At 38.1% G+C, this 24279-nt stretch overlaps 1 protein-coding gene across 1 annotated transcript; it reads right to left on the minus strand.

Annotated features, from left to right (window-relative positions):
• LOC125087555 (ATP-dependent RNA helicase DDX18-like) lies at positions 1 to 22485 on the minus strand. The gene is made up of 5 exons (XM_047707992.1): positions 22327 to 22485; positions 20158 to 20327; positions 19456 to 19502; positions 17600 to 17725; positions 1 to 995 (listed from the first exon to the last, which is right to left on the minus strand). The coding sequence occupies exons 1-5, from the start codon at positions 22483 to 22485 to the stop codon at positions 1 to 3; spliced, it is 1497 nt and encodes a 498-aa protein (XP_047563948.1).
• Positions 22486 to 24279: the final 1794 nt, after the last annotated feature.

A 24279-nucleotide genomic window follows, 5' to 3' on the forward strand; every position in this document is an offset into this window, starting at 1 on the left:
TCAGTGGGAGAACTGCCAGCTGTCGGAGGACTTCTTGCTAATGTGTTTGAAGATTTTGGATTTCTCAACTTTTTTGGCTTTCTGGTAGCCAAAGCCACCACCACCTCCTCTCTTTTTAAGCTTGCCGTCATTGCTATTCACGTTCAGATCAACAAAAGGAGGCACCTTGAAACCAAACGAAAGAGCAACCTGAGGCAAATTTAAGTTATTAACTTTGAAGATCTGTTTCAGAGAGTGGGAGTCATATGCTCGAATGTAGGACTTATATGCTTCCTGGGCTGACTTATGAAGGAAATAGTTCTTTGCAATCAATTTTTCAAGCTGAGACTGAATGTCAGAAATTTTGGACCAGGAAAACTGAAATTCACTTAATGGAACCTTGGATTGCTTCAAGTAATGAAGGAAACCCAATTCTTCAGGGCGTAAAATGAGCAAGGCATGCCCTCTCCCGTTTAGGCCCCTGGCTATTCTTCCCACGCGATGAATATGTTCCTTGGGGTCATCTGGAGGGTCATACTGAATAATCCTGTCGACTTCAGGAATATCCAGCCCTCTCGCTGCCACGTCAGTACATGATAATATCCCTGAATCTGCGTGGCAGAGCTGGAAGAATGTGGTTGTACACTTATTTTGCTTCTGCCTTCCATGAATGGCCAAGACAGGCAAATCGATGTAGTTCAGCAACTCATAGTGGTATTTCACGGACTTACAGAATGAAAAGAAGACTGTCAGTTTCTTCTTCTGGTTCTTTTTAAGGAATGTAAAGAGTAGGAGGAATCTCTTTTCCGGGGGACAAACAACATAGCCCTGCTCAAGACCATCCACTGTTGCATTAGCTTTATCGTTATCAACACCAAAATACAATGGCTCCTTTTTCAAAGAAATCCTTGCCAAGTCCTCAACTTTTCGTGTTTGTGTGGCAGAAAAGAGCATGATTTGCCTGCGTGTTGGCAGAAGTTTAATAATTTGTTTTAATTCCTCTTCAAACCCAACATCTGATGCGGGGCTCAATCCCAGGACCCTGAGATCATGACTTGAGCCGAAGGCAGAGAGACTTAACCCACTGAGCCACCCAGGCACCCCTAGCAGTACAATTTTTAAAAATATCTCACTTGGCTCTTTTCTGCTCCTGCTTAAGTGGGACATCTTTTGATTTGGTCCAATTTGTTTTACACCTTTATATAGAATATAAAAAATAGCAAAAACTGATTTTTATTATTTATGTTTGGCTAAAGGCCTTTAGTTTGTTTCACCATTCATGATATCTTCTTTGCTACCATTACTTCATAAATCTTATTTTATTATTTTTGTAGAGGAGATTTTTACAAATCCAAATTTCCATACTACCTCATATCTTGCAAGTTTCTGGATTGCATTTTTGATTTATAAGAGTTTTTATCTTTTAATAAAGGAGTTTTAACTCATTTATATTTATTGTCATCACCAATAATTTTGTTAGTTGGATATCAAGTTTTATTAATTTCACTCTTATGGTTTTGTCTTTTTTACTTTTTCAGCATAGGTATTTATCTCAAGTTTTTGAACAAGCAATGTTTTCCTTAATGTTAAAAATGCTCACCTTTTATTTTTTGGCAAACACACACACACACATACACACACTTGAACTTAGTATTTTCTCTTTACCGATGTCAGTGATAAAATTGTATTTGTTGGCCCCACCCTATTTAATACTAGCATATTTAGCATATTTTACAAATTAGCATATTTTATTTACTTCTATAAATCTCAGTCCCTCACTTTTGGGGATATGATCTGGATTCTTAGAACCTGCTTATGATCACCATTTAACATCACATATCTGTTCTTATGATAATTAGTTGCGTTTTTTTTTTTTTTTTAATTGGCTCCATGACCAGAGAGGAGCCCAACCCAGGACGTGACCCTCAGATCAAGACCTGAGCTGAGATCAAGTGTCAAACACTGAATTGACTGAGCCACCTGGGCTCCCCAACTAGTTGCTTTTTTAAAAATAATCATACTTTTTGTACTTGATTTCTCATAACTAGTTTACATGTTTTTTGTGTTTTCTACTAATGTTATTTTAGAAACGCTCACTTTTGAGCTTTTTGGTTTTTTTGTTTTGTTTTGTTTTGTTTTGTTTTTTTGGATCCAGTTAGCTGAAGAACACGTCAATGAACACTTTTAGAGAAAGGACATGAGTACTCTTTCTCTTCATGTTTGACTCCTACTTCATGATTAAAATACCTGTTTGGAAATGAAAATCATTAATAATAACTCATTTCCTTCAAATCTCCCATTGCATTCTTATGTTTAATGCTCACGAGGCATCTGAAGGCAGTCTGATTTCTTCTTCCTTTGCTGGTAACAAATTTTGTTTTATTTCCATTGTTTACTTGCCATTTTCAAGTTCTTTATTTTTTTAAGGTGGTTGGCATCTACTGGTTCTATATCAATTGATTTTCCCTGGTGTTGAGTTCATCTATGCATTCTGCAGACCCAGTTCCATTACTCAAGGATATTATTCTATTTTGATTATTATTTGTGCTCCTTATTCCCCAGTGTCTTCTCAAAATCAAGTCGAGTCTAATTCTATCTCTCCTTCTTGATTTTCGGTAATTTTTCCTTAGCACACCTCCTTTAAGCCACACTTACTTGGATCTTCTGCTGGGCAGCCAAAGCTAATAGGAACAGATAGAAGAGATATGCATTTTCATTACCACTTCAGCAATACAAAGTGTGGACAAGTTAGCATTTCCAGCAGTACCATTTTATCTCTGTGTGCTTGGGGAAGCTGCCTTGCTGGGGACAGCTATCAATAAAGTCTGTTCTGTTCTGCCTGCCTTCAGTCCCTGGGCACAATATGTCTATGCCTGATACCCTTTCTGGGGCCGCTGCCTGAAATATCACTGACAACCTCTGCCTGATCAAGAAAAAACCTCACTGTCCACTGGACTTTCTGCCTGGTGTATCTCTTTCACAGATTGTTGCAAATGCTTCTGGTCCAGGATACAAAAGGAAACCCATTTGAAGCATTCAGTATCAATCCCTAGTCATATCTTGGCTGTAAGTCTCAGACTCATTCTTCCTGACTTTGGTACATTAGCAGGATTTTTACCAATACTTCTTCAATTTAATTTCTCCTAAACAGCTTTATCAGAAAGAAGAGCTAAGATGTTCTTTTAATCTCATCATAACTTCATAAAAAATATTGGAGGAGATTTTTACCATATGGTTAGAATTTATCTCTCACCATAAATTGGGATTGTCCCATATATAGTAATGTAACTTTATATATATTTCTTTCTTTGGATGTTTTGATCTAGGTTTTAAACCTGAAATTATTTAGATACTTGTGCTCAAATTACTGACCTACTAAAACTCTTGACCCCTAATAGTAATGAGTAATCCTTGTTTTTCAATTAATAGTATGTCTGAGATTTTTTTAAAAAGAGACACTTGCAAATAAATGTGTGTTTTTAAAAGGCCTGCCTGCTACATCTTTATTTTTAATTTTTATTACATCTTGCTTTTTATTTTACATCCTCTGGTGCGGGGCTGGAATTATTTAGATACTTGTGCTCAAATTACTGACCTCTTGACCCCTAATAGTAATGAGCAATCCTTGTTTTTCAATTAATAATGTGTCTGAGATTTTTTTTTAAAAGAGACACTTGTGGGGCACCTGGGTGGCTCAGTGGGTTAAAGCCTCTGCCTTCAGCTCAGGTCATGATCCCGGGGTCCTGGGATCGAGCCCTACATCGGGCTCTCTGCTCGGCAGGGAGCCTGCTTCCTCCCTCTCTCTCTGCCTGCCTCTCTGCCTACTTGTGATCTCTGTCTGTCAAATAAATAAATAAAAATCTTAAAAAAAAGAGAGAGAGACAACTTGCAAATAAATGTGTGTTTTTAAAAGGCCTGCCTGCTGCATCTTTATTTTTAATTTTTATTACATCTTACTTTTTATTTTATATCCTCTGGTGCGTGGCTCAGACCCTCCCTCCAGACTCAAGGACTTTAATGGTTCAGTGCTGTTGTCTGCTGAAAACTCACAGCTAGGTCTCTCTCTCTCGGGCATTGCCCTCCGTGGAAGGGAGCTCCTCTAGACTTCCCTCAGGGGTGGTCCATATACAAGGACTGGCCTAATGCAGAGCCTGTCCTCTTGCCTCCATTTGGGACATCTCTGAAGGACAGTTATAGATCAAGTGCTGATCTGATTGAATGGTGCTATAAATGTAAAATATGCATCCGTCTTTGGGGACCGAATATAAAATTTTCTCATTAATAATTTAAAAATGTTTGACCCCATATTAAAATGATAAATTCTAAACACATTAGGTTCAGTTAAATATATTATTAAAATTAATGTCACTTACTTTTCATTATTATTTTTTTAATTGGGTACTAAAAAATTTAAAGCCACACATGTGGCTTTCATCTGTGGCTCACTTTTTTTTTTAAGGGGGGGCTCATTTTTTCTTTCCATTAAGACAAGCTCTCAGTCAGAGAACTAGCAAAACAGTTGGTATGTCTAGGATGGACTGAGAGCAAGAGAGAAAAGTAAGAAAGCCAGACAGGGTTAATGACGTTCTAGAGCAAGAAGGATTCTGTAGGTTGTTGTAAAGATGTTAACTCCTCCTACCTCTGAAATTCAGAATAAAAAGCACTGCGAAGTCTAGGGTGGAGAATATTCTGACAATTTTTATTTTTTTAATTTTTAAAAATTTTTTTTATTTTTTTTAAAGATTTATTTATTTATTTGACAGACAGAGATCACAGGTAGGCTGAGAGGCAGGCAGAGAGAGAGGAGGAAGCAGGCTCTCTGCTGAGCAGAGAGCCCGATGCGGGGCTCTATCCCAGGACCCTGGGATCAGGACCTGAGCCGAAAGCAGAGGTTTTAACCCACTGAGCCACCCAAGCGCCCCTCTGACAATTTTTAAAAGGTTGCTACGTTGAGCCTGGGGCAACAATGAAACAAGGGTAAAGGTGGGAAAATTTGTTGAGAGAGCGTTATATTAATTTAGGCAAGAGGCAATGGTGACTTTGGCCAGAGTAATACAGAGCATTTCATCCAGAGAGCAAACAAAGAAAAAAGATGAAAAGTAGGAGAGAAGAGATAATAAAAATAAGGAACTCTGGAAGATTCAGGGAGGGGATGAAATAAATGAATAGTAATAATAATAATAAAAAGTCAATATCCCAGACTTGAAAATTAGTCTTCACTTTGAAAAAGGCACTAATTAAAACAGTAATCAGCAATAGGTATATTGCTGTGAGATTCAAATATAAAAGAATAAAATGGATACACTAAAAACTTCCTTGAGAAATAAACCAGACCACCGGCTAAGAATCTAAAATTTGATTTTTCAACAGAAACTTTGAATATGAATAGAATATTGATTACTAGTAGTATTTCAAGTGGAGAAGTAAAGAAAGGTTAATGGGTTTGCATGAGGAGTAGACAGCATCAGTCTAGAGAGAAGGATACAAAGCTGTGGTGGTCCGGGGGAGAGGAAGGGAGGATGACTCTGAGTTGCTTTGTTGGGGGCAGGGAGTGTAATTTGTAGAGTGCTGGAATCTTTGCTTGAACACCAGGAAAAATTAGTGACAGGGTCAAAACACTTGTCAATGTCTTTTGGAACATTGAAAAATAGAAATAGGTACAAAGGGATTATAGGAAATAAAAAAGTATTATGTAAGCAGTGAATTACATCAATACCATCATGTAAACACTGGTAACGGATTAAACCCCCAAATTATGATGAATTATATTGATATCATGGGAGAAGGGAAAAATGGATGAGTGTTCAACAAGGCCAAACTCTTATTTAACTGTTAAAGGAATTGGAGAATGCTTCAAATTGATAACTATCTACTAATACCAAATTACATTACACAGAAACATAAAATTATTTACTGAATTATTGGATGGATGGTAGACCAATAGACAGACAGATGGGGTAGATGGATAAAGGTAAACACCAAAAACAATAGAAAATATTTATCTCTTGGATAGCAGAATTAGGTGCTTGGAAGGAGAGCGATGGGGAAATAACTGATGTTTCTTATACGCCTTTGGTACTGTTGTTAACGTTATGTGATGGATTCAATTCTTTTTTTTTTTTTTTTGGATTCAATTCTTCTTGTCAGTTCTTCACTCCTCTAGAGTAACTATAGCTATGACCGCAAAGCCTCCCACAGAGACACTTACCTCAGCCTCTGCTATGGGGCTTGGACCTATGACTATCTGACTTGTTTTTGGCGATGGAACCGCAGCCAACATCAAACACACAGAGACACTTAGAACACACTTCTGTGATTTGGTTTTCCCAAGCATGCCTGAAGTCCACCAGGAATAGAACAGGAAAGAAACCTGTGGGGTCAACTTGAACCCAACTCAAACCATGAAGCCAAGTCCAGCTGCTCTGCGTCAGGTTCTGTGGACCCACAGCCAACCCATGAGCAGGGAGATGGGTGGTATTAGGGTCTGAACCCTAAAGAAATGCAATTGGTGGTATAGGTCACCTTGAGCTTTGAGGTTGCTGAGTTAATCAAAAGTTAACGAATTCTCAACATTTATAGTATGTACACTCGAATAAATTAAAAAAAATATTTTTTAAACTAATTAAAAACGACAGTAATAACAAAGAGGAACTCAGTGGAAAAGTTCGGATATCATACACTGGAATTTCTCTTTGTCTGCTAATGTCATCATATACCTACCTGTTTACTCCATGATGATAGCCCTAAAATCTGTTTTTCTATTCTCGAGAAGCACAAATGACTTAGCATGAATTCCATGTTGGATCACTGTCCTCCAAGAGTCTAGACTTATCCATGAGACAGCATCTTTTGCTTGAATCAGTTTTTGTCCCCTTTTAAAAAAGCCACTCTAAATCTGTAATCAAGCAATGCATAACCTTTAAGACTTTTTCAATTCTTTCACTGCGTGTGCCTCAGTTTCCCTATTCTGGGAGAATCGCTATCTGCTTCTATCATGTGTTCCCTGATACCATTGTAGAAAGGAGAGTCGGTGCTGTTAGCTCAGAGCAGCATGAGATCACGAGTTGAAGAGGTCAGGGAAAGATTCATGGGCACAAATCATAAAGGGATTGAGTGGGTTTTGAAGAAAAGATAAGCTTTGGCTGCATAAAGCAGAGTACAAAGGGGTCTCCTTTCTAGCTTGTGAAATAGAAAATCACTTTTAGGACCCCCAAAGGGAAATCAATGGCTTCCTCCCCCATGGAGAAACTTTTCTGTCTTAACTGGAACAACATAAATAACACTTCTATTATAAGAAAGGATCGGACCCTTATTAAGACCCATAAATCAACAGTTATTTTATTTTCACAAAGTAACCCCCAAATGTAAGTGAAAGCATATTTTAAAGGGCATGTGGGTTTATATAATTTATATTTCTCCATGTAAATATGGTACTGAGATATCTACTTACATTTGAATAATTATTGGGACAATACACTGTTCCGCTATGTATAAAAAGCCAGAGACAATGTGTAAAATATGGGGCTTTAAATTACTATCAGTTCATGTAAGTATCATACGTGAGTGTTGAAAAAACTTTAGAGTCAGAAGGCAGGGATTGAATTCTAGCCTGTGTCTATCATAAATGGTGTAATTATTACTTTAGTTGTTGTGGAAATGAAATTCAAGGTTTTTTAAAATTTATTTTTGAGAGAGAGAAAGAGAAAGCGAGAGGGCATGAGTGAGGGGGAGGGGCAGAGGGAGAAGTAGACTCCCTGCTGAACAGAGAGCCTGATATGGGGCTTGATCCCAGGACCCTGAGATCATGATATGAGCTGAAGGCAGATGCTTCACCGACTGAGCCACCCAGCCACCCCGGAAACCAAATTCAAATTACTAAGGAAGAGAAGAGAGAAAAGGCGATTTGAAGACTAAGCCCTGTAAGTGTCTGCTACATTATGATATTACCTTTGGATTATCCATAATTTTTTGTGTGTACTATAGGTATTCACACTCTCCGGGAGTTAACAGTCCTTAGAATACTGCTGGGAAAGATAAAATTATGTCTGTTTATTTCTGCTTAAATTTTACTCAAGATTTTAATGTGTTACTTTCTCAAAATAAAAAGCCCACCCAGTTACCATTAAAACAGATAAAAAATAACATTTTTATTAACTATAACTATAAAGAAGTCTTCGATTAAAGTGTGTGAAATAGGACCAATCTGACATTTAACTAGATAGTTTGGCTGTTGTTTTTTTCCTTCTTTATTTCATATTTTCACTCCCCACTGACCATGAAGTTTCCAATGATGAGGAAAGCCTTTCAATTAAGAATACTCCAAAATCTACTTCAAAATGATTAAACTGTTGTCTTTATGTGTTCAAATAACTTAAGAGCTACACTTCAATGCCTCCTTATTCTCTACATCATCCCAGAATGTTACCAGAATGACCATATCTTATAAGACAAAAAGACCACATCTATTCAGGGAAAGAAAAGCAGAAAAACTGCTAAGCTAGTTATTGGGAATAATAAAGACATAAGAAATAGAAACTATTCAGTTAAAGAATATATTTGTTATCTATGTGTGTTCACATGGTATAGAAGAATCTGTCAGCCTTAAATATATCTTCAAAAGACAAAACCAACACAAATGTATACAGGGTCAAGTATGAAAGTACGTGCCTCATGACTGTGCAGTCAAATACTTAGTTACCAGTCTAATTTCTGTAGACTAAAATAATGGCAGGAGGGATCACACAGTTAGAGCTGCAGGATTTAGAACATATTTATTTCACTTTACGAATACTGTAGGGTGTCGTAAAAAGGCATCCATATAAATCAATTTCTTTAGAAAGAAAGACTACATTTTGTTCAGGCATTTTGAAGCCTCGGGACACAAAGTGTTAGGGAAAAGTGCATCCCTTTATACCTATACTCACACATACTCCAAAAGAAAATATACTATGTGTCCCGAATCCACCCCAGCAAATAAAGTTTATGCAGATATTCTGCTGGTCTGATCACGTGTGGCAAGGTCAATTGAAGAGGAAAGCTGAGGTTCTTAAAGCTAATTAGTTTCCTGAAAATTCCCCCATTCTCTCTTTCTCTGAGCTTCCTTTGAGTAAATCTCTCAGGGATCCAGCAAACAATGATGACATTAAGTGTATTCTGCTCATCAAATGTGGGGCGAAGTCCCAGGAAGAGTCCTTGATGCTGGTTTCTGGTGGAAGTGATGGAGAGAAAGTCCTGTCATCCCAATACAATAGTCACTCCCTCCCCACTGTGTATGTGCATTGTTTGGGTTATAGTATAGAGGGTCCTGATCAGTGAATTCCATTGAGTCTTATACATAGTTTGCAAATACCAATTTTCATAGGGTCTATTTAGGGTGAGAGATGGTGGTGGGTGGGAAGAAAGAGGATTTCAGAAACTGGTCCCAGTTGAAACATAAAACTCTGTCTATTGAATTAGAATTGCCCAAAACTAAGGTCAAATTTCAGAAAGGACAAGTGGAATTTGTAGTTTAAAACACTCAAAAATTATATATATATATATATGGAGAGGGAGAGAAAGTCATAGACAGGTTAATTGGTAAATTCTGCAGAACCCTTAAGAAAGAAATAATATAGGGCACCTGGGTGACTCAGTTGGTCAAGTGCTTGCCTTCCACTCAGGTCTGATCCAAGGTCCTGGGATCAAGTCCTGCATCTGGGTCCCTGCTCAGCAGGGAGTCAGCTTCTCCCTCTCCTTCTGCCCCTCTCCCCTGCTTGTGCTCTCTCTCTTGCTCTCAAATAAGTAAATAAAATCTTTAAAAAAGAAAGAAAGACAGAATATATATTATACATGAAAATAAATAAAAGGGAGACCATACCTCACACTTTATGAGACTTTACCACATTTTATGAGCCCAGCAGCTGTCTTGATACTCAAGCCAAATAAAGATAATTATAAGAAAATAACAGATCAATATCTCTTATAGACAGACCAACTTGTGTCACCCCAAAATTCACACTGAAGAGCTAACTCCCATGTGATGGCATGTAGAAATGGGGCATTTGAGAGGTAAATAGATTTAGCCTCATTGGGTTATGAAGGCTGGTTCATGAGGACTGATGTCCTTATAAAAAAGAGAGAGATGCCAGCATCCTCTCTCTCCCAGCACATGTACAAATAAATGATCATTGTTTTCAGCCACTACATTTGGAGTTATTTGCTACTCAAAAACTGGAATAAAGGAAGAATATTATGTTGCAAAGCTTCATATAGAAATGGTGCCCTACCTGGGGCACCAACAGGTGTTGCAAAGCCACGTCACTGTATCCTGAAGATTTTATTTTTGTGTGTAGCCTTTCTCCTCTCATGTTTATAAAAAAAACAATTTGAGTGTCCTTACACTAACTCCCAGTGCCATCAGGATGGTATATTAATATCATAAAAATAATCCCCTCAGAATAATTTTCATTATCTTTTCAGAAATAACTTGGGAAAGCTCTTTCACAACTTTCTACCTAGAATGGAATTCTTAGATCTCACGAGTTGTTGCCAACGTAGCTCAGAGTCCGTACCTACATCTACTTGGCTCAGAATACATATGTTTCAAGGTATTGTTGTGTCCAAACTGGGTTGTTTAACAGGCTTGGTGACACTTCTAAATTCTATCTTTTATGTCCACAGGACACAGAAACACGCTTGCAAATGGAATTCCTAGGAAAGCCTTGAATTTCCTAGAGTAAGTACACAGATTTAGCTCAATAATTATATTAACTAGGCCATATGGATTTGCACAGAGAAAAATTTTCCATAGGTAAGTATTCTACCCCAAAGCCCTAGACTGCCTTCTCACAAACATGTAAACAGGTATAAGAAGAAGAAACATGAGAAAGTGTGAAATGTGAACTTAATGAAAGCTTATCTTTTTTCAAAACCCAAAGGAAAATTACTTCATTATTTATTTACTCCTAGTTTTTTGGTTTTTTTTCCCCAAAAGGCATTTGAAGCTGCTGAAAGGTGAGGATTATGGTAATGAAGGCCATCTTTTATCATAATTGTTTTGTGGGCTGTAATAAATCAAGTGTGTTCATAACAGGCATGTTTTTAGTTTACCCCAAAACAATAGCCATCAGACTGGTAATATTTAATTCATTAAAAGAAAGAATGTCAAAAATGAATAACATCAACAGATATGGAACTATGAAATGGGTGAAGGTACAGGTAGAAACAAAGTTACAGTACAATCAAGGCATGTGAAAAAAAAATAAGCCTCTGGGGCAGCATTTTGAATACTTACCTTTTCATGTATCCATACTAATGGCTCAACATCACGGAAGCAGCCGGAAAGTCTTCAGCTGCCTCTCATTTATGCCATATCAACATTTATAAGGATGTGGGCCGCTCTTTTTAAGACATGTCAAACAGAGGCTGTGTTCACATAACAAAAAGTAAATCTTAACACCAAAACTTACAATATTTATTGGCAAATATCCTTGACAATTCAATGAAGTATCTTTGATTGTAAAGTAATTCCTCTTTGCAGGGACACTTCCAGATGCTTCCAAGGATTGGGTTAGTGATTCTATATTTCCAGGATCTTAACAGAAGTGAATAGGGAAGATACCCAAAACTTGTTTTGCCCTAAAGCATTGAGGACATATTTTATTTACAGGATTGTCATAGCTGTGCTTTCTTTTATAACCAACCTGACACCTCCAGGGAAAGAATTAGTGAACCTGAAGATGGGTTAATAGACACTAAACAAACAGAAATGTAAAATGTAGAAAGGGAAAAGCTATGTAGGTAATTCAAGAACTGTGGGACAGGATCAGATGGCCTAACACACACTCAAGGAAAGATCCAGAAGAGAGAGAAGGCAGGATGTGAAGAGATAACAACTGAGAATTATTCAAAGAGTATGGATTAAAAGGCAGAGATTATCTAAGTGGGAAAAAAAGTAAGACCCAACTCTATATAGCTCATGAGAAAGCCACTGTAAGTATAAATCGCGGATGGTCTAAAGTAAAAGGAATCACACCATAATCAAAACAAAGCTGGAATGGCTACTCATATCAGATAAATCAGGTTTCATAAAAGGAAAATTACCAGAAATAATAAGGAAACATGACAAATTGGTAAGGATGTTTATTCATCAAGGACATAATTTAAACATGTATATTTCTCAAAATACATAACGTTTTCAAAATACATAATGCAAAAAACCGATAGAACAGGAGAAAGAGGTATATCCACGATTAGGTTGGAAACTTTAGCGTCCTCTTTCAGGATTTCATGACAAATTAGTCAGATGACCTATTAAGACATAGAGGTCCTGAATAGCACCATCAGCCTACTTGACCTCACTGACATCTGAGACCTTTCCACCCACTACAACACAGAATACACATTCAAGGGAACATGGACAGGCCACATTTTTGGCCACTAAACAAGGTGTTAAAGTCATGCGAAGCTTGTTTTCTGTCCACAGCACGATTAAACTAAACATCAACAATGGAAAGATATCTGGGAAATCCCAAATATTTGGAAATAAAATAATACACATCTGAGGAACTGAAGGGTCAAAGACAAAATTGAAAGACTGATACTTTTTTTTTTTTAATTTAAACCCAATTAGCCAACATAGAGTACATCATTAGTTTCATGTGTAGTGTTCAATAACTCATCAGTTTTGTAGAACACCAAGTGCTCATCATATAACATGCTGCCTTAAGGAGAATGGCCATATACAATTTCTGTGATGCAGCTGATACAATGTTTCATGTGCGCTTCTGGTTCACAGGCTGAATCTGGCATCTCCTTGGCTCCACCGCATGACCTTCCCTTTCTGGTCTTTGATTTCCCTGCCCCCATTTGGGATATCTGTGGCAATTGTTCAGAAATTCTTACAATGAGATAAATGTGAAGGTGCAAGGAAGCTGGGACTCTACAGAGAGACTCATGAGGTCTGGAGGCAACAAATATCAGGTTCTAACCCTCAGGAAATAACAGCAAGGTAAACTCTACACATTTCTTCCAAAGGTCCTCAAACAAGATTGATATGTAGTGGGAAATCATTACCATCTGGAAATGCAGGATCGATAACATGCCTTACAATTGGTATGTCCCCTCTCCTTTTCCATCACATCATTCCTGTGTTTCCACTTCCATTCATTCAGATCGATTTCCCAAACAAACCTAGAGGCAAGCCATCTCCAAGGCTATGTTTCTTGGAAGAATTCAGGGCAAGAAAAAAATTACAAATGTTTTCCTTTTGTTAATCCTTTCATATATTGCCCTTCTTTGTTATTTCCAATAATGTTGTTAATATTGTGGCAAGCATAAATATACACATTATCTTTACCACACAAGAATATATACGGATGGATTCCTGGAACCAGTATGTTAGGTAAAAGGGTTCACATATTGCAAGTTTTAATAAGTAATGCAAATTTTCTTTTAATGATTGGTACTACCTTCTCACCAGAGTTCTGGGAGTCACTCTTTATTGGAAATGTCCTTTCTTTCCAACACCATGGCAGATCGCCTGGTAGCAGAGACTAAATTCACTAGGTCATACCCCTGTATTAGCCCAGTATCTACTAGAAATATGTTCATGAGTTCAAAGGTTGTGCAAAAACAAATACTATTTCTATGGAAAGAACAGGTAGGATGCAAGAATTAAGCATTCTAACTTCAAGGAAACCCACAAAAACAGAACAGGCCAGTCAGTGGAGGATCACAATCCAAGTAATTGGCCAAGACATTTACGAACATTCTTAGTCTCCCGATATTCATGTAATTGAAATGCTCATTCAACAATTACAAACATACCAAATAATACAGAAAACAATAAAATGGTTTTGGAATTATGCACCTTCTTATGAGGTAGTCTCATAGTTTAATCGCCTAAATTTAAAAAAAATTATTTATATGGGAATAGAGTAATACCGTAGTAGTATTTTCACAATATACTTGATGGGTGGGTAATTCTCTAAGAAAATAAAGGCCATAAATAATGAAATTTATGAAGTCTCCATTGCTCCTAACTTTTCTATTGCAGAAAAGTAGTTAAAATCTTAGTTGCTGACTTTCCCCCGGGATAAAATTTTTACTGGAAAGGTGGTTGGACTATGGAAACATTTACCAGCTGCAGGTATAATGCTCTGTCTGTTGTCAGACTCACAATTTCATTGGTTTATTTCTGGAGGATTATTTAGATGGCTGTGGTCTTATATCCAGGCCCCAAGGAAAGAAAAAAAAAAAAAGGAAAGAAAGAAACAGGAGTCTATGAGGTGTGCCTTTGCGCTACAGAATAGTGATTTGTTATGCATTTGTCTGAGTTAATATAGTAGGCAGTCATCTTGCACAGTCCTGTATTATATTCTGTTCACTAAAAAAAGAAATACTTGTTTGGATAGTCGAAGGAGTCTCACTAAAACCCACAGCTCCCTTCTCCACTCCTGCATTTATTCCAAGTAGATTTGCAGCCCTTATGATGGTCCTTTCAACCATTAATCAATAAGAATTGAAACTCATTTGACTCATGAATGCCACCATCATCTACTCAGATTTGTTATTATTTTAATGATGGTGATTTTGAATGTGACATTCCTACTAGAGTAGCAATTATGTGGAAGGGGAGGAGGCTGACTGTTGGCTCCCTTGGGTTATTAATCAATTGGGGGGCTAAGGGGCAAGAATTAATTAGGGATTACAAAAACCCTCCTTCATTATATTAAATGGCTCATTGAAAACAAATAACCTCACCTGCATTAACTCTATGAGTTCACAGATTAAAGAAACTGCATTGAATTCATTACAGGTGATTTTCAGTCCCCAAACTGAGACCAATATAATGTTCAGAGGCAGTCTCTGTCTCAAGGAAAGCCCAGGACTTCAAATTATCGTGCTATTTCTAGTCCCCCCAGACATTTTCTAGATCCCATGGTCTGTTATGGTTTGATTCAAACTACCATGTTTTCAGGCATTGGCAATTGCAGTATTTATAATGATGAAAGTGGGAAGAATCAGGTCTTGATATCTGTTTACTATTATGAAATATTTGGTAATTAAACTCACTGATAGCAGGATTCGAAAGCTTTGCCGACTTCTGCAATATGTCGGGATATGTTACATTCTTGCATGTGCATATTTACTATGGTTTTCAGGAGAAAAACGTGTATCCTGGACTAACTTGTCACAATTTTTCCTTAGAATAGATTGCGAATATATTGGTCTCACAAACCAAATATAGCACAGAATGCATTTTTGTGTAACACTGTACCTGCAATATTGATAAGAAAAAAATATCATTCTCTTTTGTGTATCTTGTTTTATGGAAGATTCAAGAAAGCTTTGAGTGGGCCTATCCTTTCAGTTTTCTTTCTCTTCTTTTTTTTTTTTTAAATAAATGTTTATACATTCTGTCATAAAAACAATTTATAAAATATATTATCTTCATTATAGAAAATAGAAATAGGATGATGAGTTAAACTTAAGTAATTTAAGACTTTATTTTATAATAAATTTAAGACTACATATATATATGTACACATACATACACTCACACGTGAATTTATCTTTTGCAGAATTTCATCTCAATTTAAAAATTGATTTCACATTATGTAAAAATGTAGACATTGGCTTGTTTCCTTTAATTTTATATCATGAGTATATTGTCATTACTTAAACATTTTTAAAAAATTACTTCAACATTGACTTAATTTTGAAATCCTCCTTTCGAGGCACTTTTCCCTTTTATTTTCCTGAAGCCAAATGAGCATGTTGAGATGATAGATTTTGGTGTGTTTCAGACCTGAGCCAACCGTATGATCTCTATCTCTAATTAACTCTATGATCATTGTCAAGTTCTAAATCTTGACTGAATTTTCCAGCCTCAGTTTCACGTTGGCAGAATGGGGATATCTCCTTTTTAAATGTTGTGAGGAGTCCTTGTAATATTATATACAAGCATTGAACATCGTTTCTGGAATGCAGTGATTGCTCAATAAAATTAGCCATTACTGGTTGTATACCAAAACTTCTCAATGTCATCCACGGGCTCTCTAAGGTCTCAGTATTTGGTAACAAACTTCAGTGTCAAAGAAAACATGTTCTTTCTTCCACGTATGTAAAATCAGCAGGGCAGTAGGAGCATCTCATGATTGGACGACACTGATGAGCATCTACTTCCATTTTGAAAAAATCACCCTGCAGATATTTTCTTTTAACAAAGTTGCATTTGGCCTTCAGCCAACCCACTCTTTTTGCTAGCTCTCCAGTTTCTGCCCTGGATTCGTCCACATTTCCTTGTCGGATTACATTCAACACTGAGAGCTGTCTCTGCCCATGGCAAGGTAAGTCCCTCTCTGCAGAGATAGAATTACATGCCATACATTTTAAATGAAGGTTGTTTAATTACCTAGATCCCAAATATGCTTACTTGCCATCTCTTTAAATAAAGTCTAGATGTTCTGTTCTATACCTAACACACTTGACTCTGAGCTTTCTGTCTCCAAAGAAGGAATGGAGAAAAGTCTTTCAAAAACAAGTAGAATGGCTCCAAAGGTTGTATTTATATTATTGCCTTTGTGTGATTTTAGGGCCCTGGCATCATCAATTATGGAAGTAAGTATTTAAAAAATATCCGGCCATGTGGAAATAACCATGGACAAGTGCACAGATATTGACCTGCTAGAATGCTCAACATAAAATTGTTCATGAAATTAAAAGATTAAAGGCAACCTACGTCTCTAAAAACATTAGAGAAATTGAGCAATAATTTATGATTTTGTGGAATTTCGTAAATGAATAATGGTATCAAAAAAGATTTCATGAGGGAGAAATAAAATAGGAGTTGTAAAACAGATCTGTGCATTGTGGTCCAATTTTGTTAAAATAGGAAAGAATATGTATATAAATCTGAGAGACTGCCAATTTCTTTGTTTTGTTTTCCTTTTATCTGTATTTTAATATTATGTTCAATCACAATGCATAACGTTTTTTTTTTTTTTTACTTTAAACACAGTGAATTGGAAATTCAACTTAATCTTGCCACATAAACTTGGTTTACCTCATCAGCACATTGCATGGACCCTGTCGTTGTCAGGGATAAATATTTACATGACTCTTGAATTCTGTCTCTCTATCTCTTGCAAATAGAGCTATTTGGATAAAGAATAATATAGGTCAATATTGAAAACCTTCTTCCTTTGTATGATAGGCAGAATGAAACCACCTCCTGCCCCCAGAGCCTGTTAATATGTTATCTTCCATGGTGAAAGGGATTTCACACATGTGATTAAGGATGGGATGGGGACGCTCTCCTGGATTATCTGGGTGGGTGCCATGTTATCACAGAAATCCTTGGAAGGGAGGCAAGAAGTCAAAGAAGGAGTAATGAGGATGGAGACAGAGGTCAGAATGTCTGAAAGAGGCCATAAACCAAGGACTGTGGGTAGTCTCCAAAGCTAGAAAAGACAAGGAAATGGATTTTCCCCTGGAACCTCCAAAAGGAATGCAGCCCTACCAGCTTCCTGATATGAGGACTTTTGATCTCCAGAAATGTCAGAGAATAAATTTGTGTTGTTGTAAGTCACTAAGTTTACGGTCCTTACTTGTTACAGCAGCAACAGGAAGCTCTTACCCTTTGCAGGACAGCATTTGCTGCTGAATTGCTTGGCAATTCCAGGGTAAAACCAGGTCAGACATTCAGAAGGTACTCTCTGGCTTCTTTCTCTTTCACTCTCCAAGAGTGGCTTCACAAAGTTCCCTAAAAGTAAGCATTCACCATTTCAGTCATTAAAAAAAAAAAAAAAAAGACAGTTTCAATGATCAAATGGTATAACAAAGAAGCCATGAATGCCCACATTTGCAACCAATGCAAAGGAGACGTGGGACTCCTATCTGGAAGGTGAACATGAAATGTCCCGCACCAGAGGTACCTTTCAGGCAAGGCTTCCCCGCGTTTCAGTCAGCTGTGTTCCAGCAGTTGAAAGCACCTACCACGAGAGTGGGTGAAAATGTGGTTATGAGCTCTGTGCTGACAGTTTTTCCTCCTTTGGAAGAGAGCAGAGCTGCTCTTGTCCATGCGTTGCATGGGGGATGCTTTTCACTTGGTACATTATTACAATGGAGCTGGGCACAGTTTCTAAATGCACCACAATAATATAAGGAAAAATCATTTTTCTCTTCCATAACATAGTTATCCTCTTCAGTAACAGTTCTAATCACAGCTAATACCTAATCAGTGATGAATCTTGGAAAATGTTAAAAAGCGCATAGCAAAAATAAATCCCCTGTAACGCACTGTTAACATTTTACCTTTTCTTGCTCTCTCTCTCCACCTCGCTCTCTCTCCCTCCTTTCTTTTCTATTTATTCATACACTTCACAAACAAAACAAAACAAAAATAGACTGATCTCTGCTGTGGTGTCATACTGTGTTATACACCATTGTCCGTTCTATTGTCCATCAGCCATTTCTTATTAGCTGCCAAGTCTCTGGTTCTCCAACTCTGGTATGTCCTACAACCAACTGGAGACCTCGTTAGAGGCACATGATGCTGGGCTCCAAACCCAGAGTTGCAGATTTAGTGGGTCTGGGGCAGGACCCTTAGCATTTCATTCTAACAGGCTCTCACGGGGGTGTGGATATTGCTGACTGGGGCCATGTTTTGAGAACCACCACTCTTTTCAGAAGATTAGGAGCTGCCATTGGAAGACACTGTACACTCCTCTTATCTCTTCTATTTACAGTTATATTTAAGTGTTTACCATGCTCACTCAGGACATTTGGAGGTTTACGGGACGATACATGAATGTTCAGTAAGCACGCAAGAACAGACGTTGTTCAGAAAATTCAAGAACAAAAAGAATTTGCTTCTACTCTAGGGAAGGTTCCAGTGTTCGAGACATAGTAAATAATTGACATAATTTGGCTCCAAGTCCCAACTAACTCTGCACGTATAAACTGAAATTTTATGTATGATGGTACTTATTTCTCAAGGAATCCCATTTAAATACAATTTTCTAATGGTACATGTTTTCCAGGTAGTTCCTGAAACAGGTTTTTTTTTTTTTTTTAAATTGAACTTTTTTTTTTTTTTTTTTTTTTTTTTTTTAATGGATTAACTGAAAGGGCTGGCTGGAAGCCTTGGAATGTAGGAAACCCAAGCTGTTCTGGTGGCACCATCCAAATGTAAACAGCCTTCCTTGTCATTTGCTGGCATAGTGTTTGGGACACCAAGTTATTTCACTTTATTGAAATTTCTCTCATGAAAAATGCATGGAACAGGCTTCACTTCTGCCAAACCCTCATGCATTTGCCTCACTGGGTGCAGTGGAGATTTGTGTGTAAACATATGGAAAGCCCTTGTACTGTCTGAGTCAAGCATAGAACAAGAATTATTCGTACTGCCCATAGGAAAAAAGGGTAACATAGATAAACTTTGCACTGGCATCCACTTTCGTCTTAAACTCTTTCCAGAACATTCCTGCTTACCTGTGGTTCTGCCCAGGGTGACAAGGAACCCTCTTGTTGGCTTAAACCTGGACAGGACAAATGGAGATTTTTATGGTCCTAGAGTACAGTGACCTATTCCTTAAACTCAAAACGTAGGACAAATTTTTCATGGACTCATCTTCTCTGAATTGCAAATTTAGTGATAGGATACATCTTATAAAGTCAGAAATGGGAAATTAAGTTTGGTTATCTATTTAAAAATTAATCACCTTGACTGAATAAAGATTATATGAAATTAAAAGTAAGGCATGAGACCTATGGCATAGAGAATAATATAGTGGCCTGTAGTACTTTCGACATTTTGCAGCTAAAAGTAGTTGGTTTGAGTGAAAATGTGCAGCTACAGTCCTAGAGTTTTAACACAAGGCAAAACACAAAGTATCAGCCAAAGAGATAATTTTTAAATTTTACTTAACACATACTTCCAACTACTCATGTAAATGAGCTCTGCGTTCTGATGCCCTGTCCATTCAGTCTGCCTATCTCCAATTAACATTGACATGACAATTAACTCATAGGGCATCCTATGAGTTTATTCTGTGGCTTCATGTCACCCACAGCCGAGAAGGGGTACACCACAAGTGCTGACAATACCAGATCTGGATGCAGACAGACCTGGGCCCAGAAGAGAGCAGATGCTGGAGAGTTCTGTGCTCACCCCGGGCTTGCCGCTCGGTTTACATCTGTGCCAACAACCCTTGTTGCTCTCCTGGGAGCCAGCATCTGCGTCTCTTGGCCAAAGGTCGGTACTCACGCTCCATCAGCCTTTTATAAAGTGTGGTGCCCTTGGCGCAGCAGCTTTCTTGGGAACATGTTAGAGATGATAAGAAGTCTTGAGTCCCACCCCACACCTACTGAATGAGAAACTTCAGTTGAACAAGACTTCATGGTGCTTCTGCTGCTTCTGACATCTGAGAGCCACTGGACACAGACACGCACTTACTCTGTGGACAAGGAGAGCCTCCTTACTTAGGATTTCATGGACCCTCTTGTCCTTCTGACAACTTTTTTTTTTTTTAATGATCTTGAATTTTGTTTATTTATTTACTCCCTCTCCCCCTTACTTACTTACCTACTTATTTATTGGTGGGTCTCTGTGGGACTTAACTGAATACCCGACTCTTAGGTATTTTCTTTCCCCATCTCACTTCCTTAGTTCCCCACTGGTGTTTCCTGGGGAATACTCCTTAAGTACACAACAAAAACAAAAACAAAGACAAAACTCCAAAAAAAAAAAAAAGCCCATGAAACTAGTATAGTGTTATATGTTAATCATACCTCAATTAAAAAATACTTTTATGGGAATCCTTTGCTTTGGGGGACTCCAACTGAAGATACTTGCTTATTATAGTGTGCTATCCCCCTCAAATTACTCCACCTTTGGCGCTGTGGGTTCTGAGCTGAGAATACAGGTAACACCATCACTGGGTACATCAAATGGTCTCGTGCCTGCCTATGAGAGACTATAAGACCACTCATGGGGCTCGGTTCAGCACTCACTGAGGTGCTCTCCTTACCCCCTCCTCTGCTTTGATCTCAAACCCTCTCCTTTCTTTTGTTGGTATTTTTAGTATTATTGCCTTCAGTTACCATCAGTATCATCGTTAGAGTCAGAAATGTACTTTGAAATGAAGATGGGTCATGATAACAATTAATAACTCTTTCTTGTGTGCAGAAATACAAACTGCTACTGAATCCCAGTGTGTCATAGAGAAAGAAAGAGAAGGAGCAACCTTCTTGACCTTCAGAAGCTGGCCTGGCACGCATACCTAGGCCACGCCATTCTATCGAACCTCGCAATCTCACAGAATACCAGACTTAGCCCAGGGCATCCTGAGGCCCTGACAAGAGAGATAAAACAAGGCCACATCACACCTTGTATTTTTGTCTCAGTGCAGATTTTTAAAAATTCCCAGTGCCATCCACAAAATACCCACAAAATACCAAACACCACCCTCTCTTGGCTAAAATGATAGAGCAATCCCTCACCAACCAGGGCTTTATTTTTGTTCTTGTCTCCCCTCTTTATAGGTAGATTTATTGAAAAAATCACATGGAGTTGTCCTGCCTTCTAGAAAGTTTTGCTTCTTCAGCCCTTCTGTGAGTCACCCAACTAAATCCTATAATAAGTTCTTTCTAGCACACTTTTCCTGAAACACCCCCATGTTTCCCCATGCTCTGTCTTCTCTCTTCCTCCAATAGACCCACCTTGTGGAACTATTGCTGTGTTTCTGGATGGCTTTGTCTGAAGGGCATTGGCCCTACTGAGAAGACATAAGGATGCAAAGCCTTAACTCAGCAGTCTAGCCATGGAGAAGTCATGACAAGACACGGGGGAACTGGGAGGGCTTTTAGGTTTTTGTTTTTGCTTTTCCCAGTTATCGTTTTATTTGTTTGTTTGCTGTGAACCCAGTCTTATTTATTGCTCAGGCCCCTTCTCCCAGAGCATCTACAGATCTTATGATCACCACGGGTTGTTGTAATAACAGAATTTTCAATGACATACAGTGTCCTTAATATCATATTTAGGATGCTATTAAGACAATAACTCCTCCCATCTCCTCTCTAGTGAAAACAATATTTAAATATTTAAAACAGCATTTAAATATTTAATATGTGACACTAATTTCTAGGAAGTTAGAATCTGCACAGTCTGACAAAAATATGAGAGATAGATAATTACTTAGATGAAGAAGTATATTCTTGTCTCAAAATGAATGAGGTAGACAAGTCTTTCAGGGAGTCAGAGGAGGAGGAGAGAGAAGGATTGAGAGGGTTGATGGTCACAAGCCTGGAATACCAGGTGAATAAAAGTTGTGGGGGGGACTGCTGACTCTATTGTCACATTACTGGAACTAAGGAGACCGTTGACGTCCACACTACCACAGCACTCACCACCTCCAACTCTTCTTTACATAAGTCTCCAAATACTCTCATCCTCATCTCCATTGTCACCTCCACCTCCCATTCTAGCACCAACAACCTTACCACCCTCATTTCCACTGCCATCTCTAATCACCATGGCAACAACCCCTCCGTACCACCTCTACCACCACCACAGTTCAGTGGAGAACAGCTCTTGTCCCCAACTCACATGCACCTCCACATGGCTTCCACAATAATTTCACAGCTTGCAAGTTGCTACTTTATAATTTGATTGCAAAGGAGTCTCCATGTTCACAGCAGCAATGGCCATGATAGTGAGACTGTGGAAGTAGCCAAAATGTCCATCAACAGATGAATGGATAAAGAAGATGTGGTCCATGTACACAATGGAATATTACTCAGCCATCAGAAAGGATGAATATTTACTATTTGCATCAACATAGATAGACATAGAGGGTATTATGCTGAGTGAAATAAGTCAATCAGAGAAAGACAATTATATGGTTTCACTCATGTGTGGAATATAGGAAACAGCACAGAGGATCATAGGGGAAGGGAGGGAAAGCTGAATGGGAAGTCATCAAAGATAGAGAAAAGCCATGAGAGACTCTTAACTATAGGAAACAAACTGAGGGCTGCCAGAGGAGAGGTGAGTGGGGGGATGGGGTAACTGGGTGATGGGCATTAAGGAGGGCACATGATGTGATGAGCCCTGGTTATATATGCAACTGATAAACTATTGAATACTACATCTGAAACTAATGATGTACTGTATGTTGGCTAATTGAATTTAAATTAAAAAAAAAAAGGAAATGAGCCTAATATCAACCTTCTCCAGTTACCTTTCTTTTATGCTTTAAATATCAGGGAAATAGAGTAAAAGAAATATTGGAGTATATACTCTCATAACTCACACTGTTTCACTTCTGAAAATCATGATTGTGGAAATGTTAACTCTAACTAGATAACTTAGATCCTCCCCCACACCCTAGCTCAGCTGTACATTAACTAGAAAAGCTAGGCAGGAAGAATGTGGGGATTTCATCCGCTAAATTCCAGGAACCCTCCCCCTGGGTCCCTGCGGTAAAATCAATTTATTGACCTCTAATGTTGCCTTGCCCATTTATATGCCCATTCTTATCCACATTCTAGTTAAAATGATTAAATCAAGTCCATGTGGGAAAATGGAAATAAGTAGATAAATGCAAATATGTTCATGTTGACCATGTCTTCTAAGGCTCTTTATCCAGTAGTACAGTTGTACTGAGCTGTTTCTTGCCCAATTGTCCTGGTAACCAAATGTGAGCATTTCTAATATTGTTGGCAGGGCTAATGGTGCAGTTGGTGGTCATGGAAATAAATGATGTTAACTGGATGGGTCTGGGATTATGCCCATGGTCTTATTCTCATAAACACAATGCGCTAACCAACTGTTGCTCAGTCAAAGCCAACTGTAGAGTGAAGCCTTCTCCAAATTTCCTTTGCCCACCATGACAGACTTGGCTGGAGACCCACTTTCACGCTTGGTTAAGTTGGTGAAGGTTGGCCAAGTCAGTGTCTCACCACTGACCTTACCATTATGGCTTTGCCCTGCCCATGGCGGTCATCCCCAGTAAAAATATTCAGACAGTCTTTTGTCATTTTCACGCTGTTGGTCTACCTCTCATGAGGTAGTGTCTCCAAGGTTAGAATTAAACACATATTAACTGAAAACTACATCAGGTGGAATCCACATTGTGAAATCATCATCTGGGTTAATAAATGTCTTCTGCAAGATTAATTGTGCTTTCTTTTGAGGCAAGGCAGAAACAGACACTTTGTCACTGTCACTGGTCTTTATACTATTTTAAAAAAGTATAAACTGACTATGCTGGCTTTTTAAATTATTAAACTTTTCATATAAACATATCAAAAGTT

This window comes from Lutra lutra, chromosome 16 (assembly GCF_902655055.1).
Source record: "Lutra lutra chromosome 16, mLutLut1.2, whole genome shotgun sequence".
In the NCBI taxonomy this organism is placed as follows: Eukaryota; Metazoa; Chordata; class Mammalia; order Carnivora; family Mustelidae; genus Lutra; species Lutra lutra.

Excerpts from the sequence above, each read along its gene's own strand:
- LOC125087555 (XM_047707992.1), bottom strand. The coding sequence starts at position 22,485 with ATGGCAGTGGAAATGAGGGTGGTAAGGTTGTTGGTGCTAGAATGGGAG. Across the intron at positions 17,726-19,455 it reads CACCCTGGGCAGAACCACAG|GGAACTTTGTGAAGCCACTC; the intron begins GTAAGCAGGAAT and ends GCTTACTTTTAG. Across the intron at positions 996-17,599 it reads CAAATGCTGTCCTGCAAAGG|ATGTTGGGTTTGAAGAGGAA; the intron begins GTAAGAGCTTCC and ends GCCCCGCATCAG.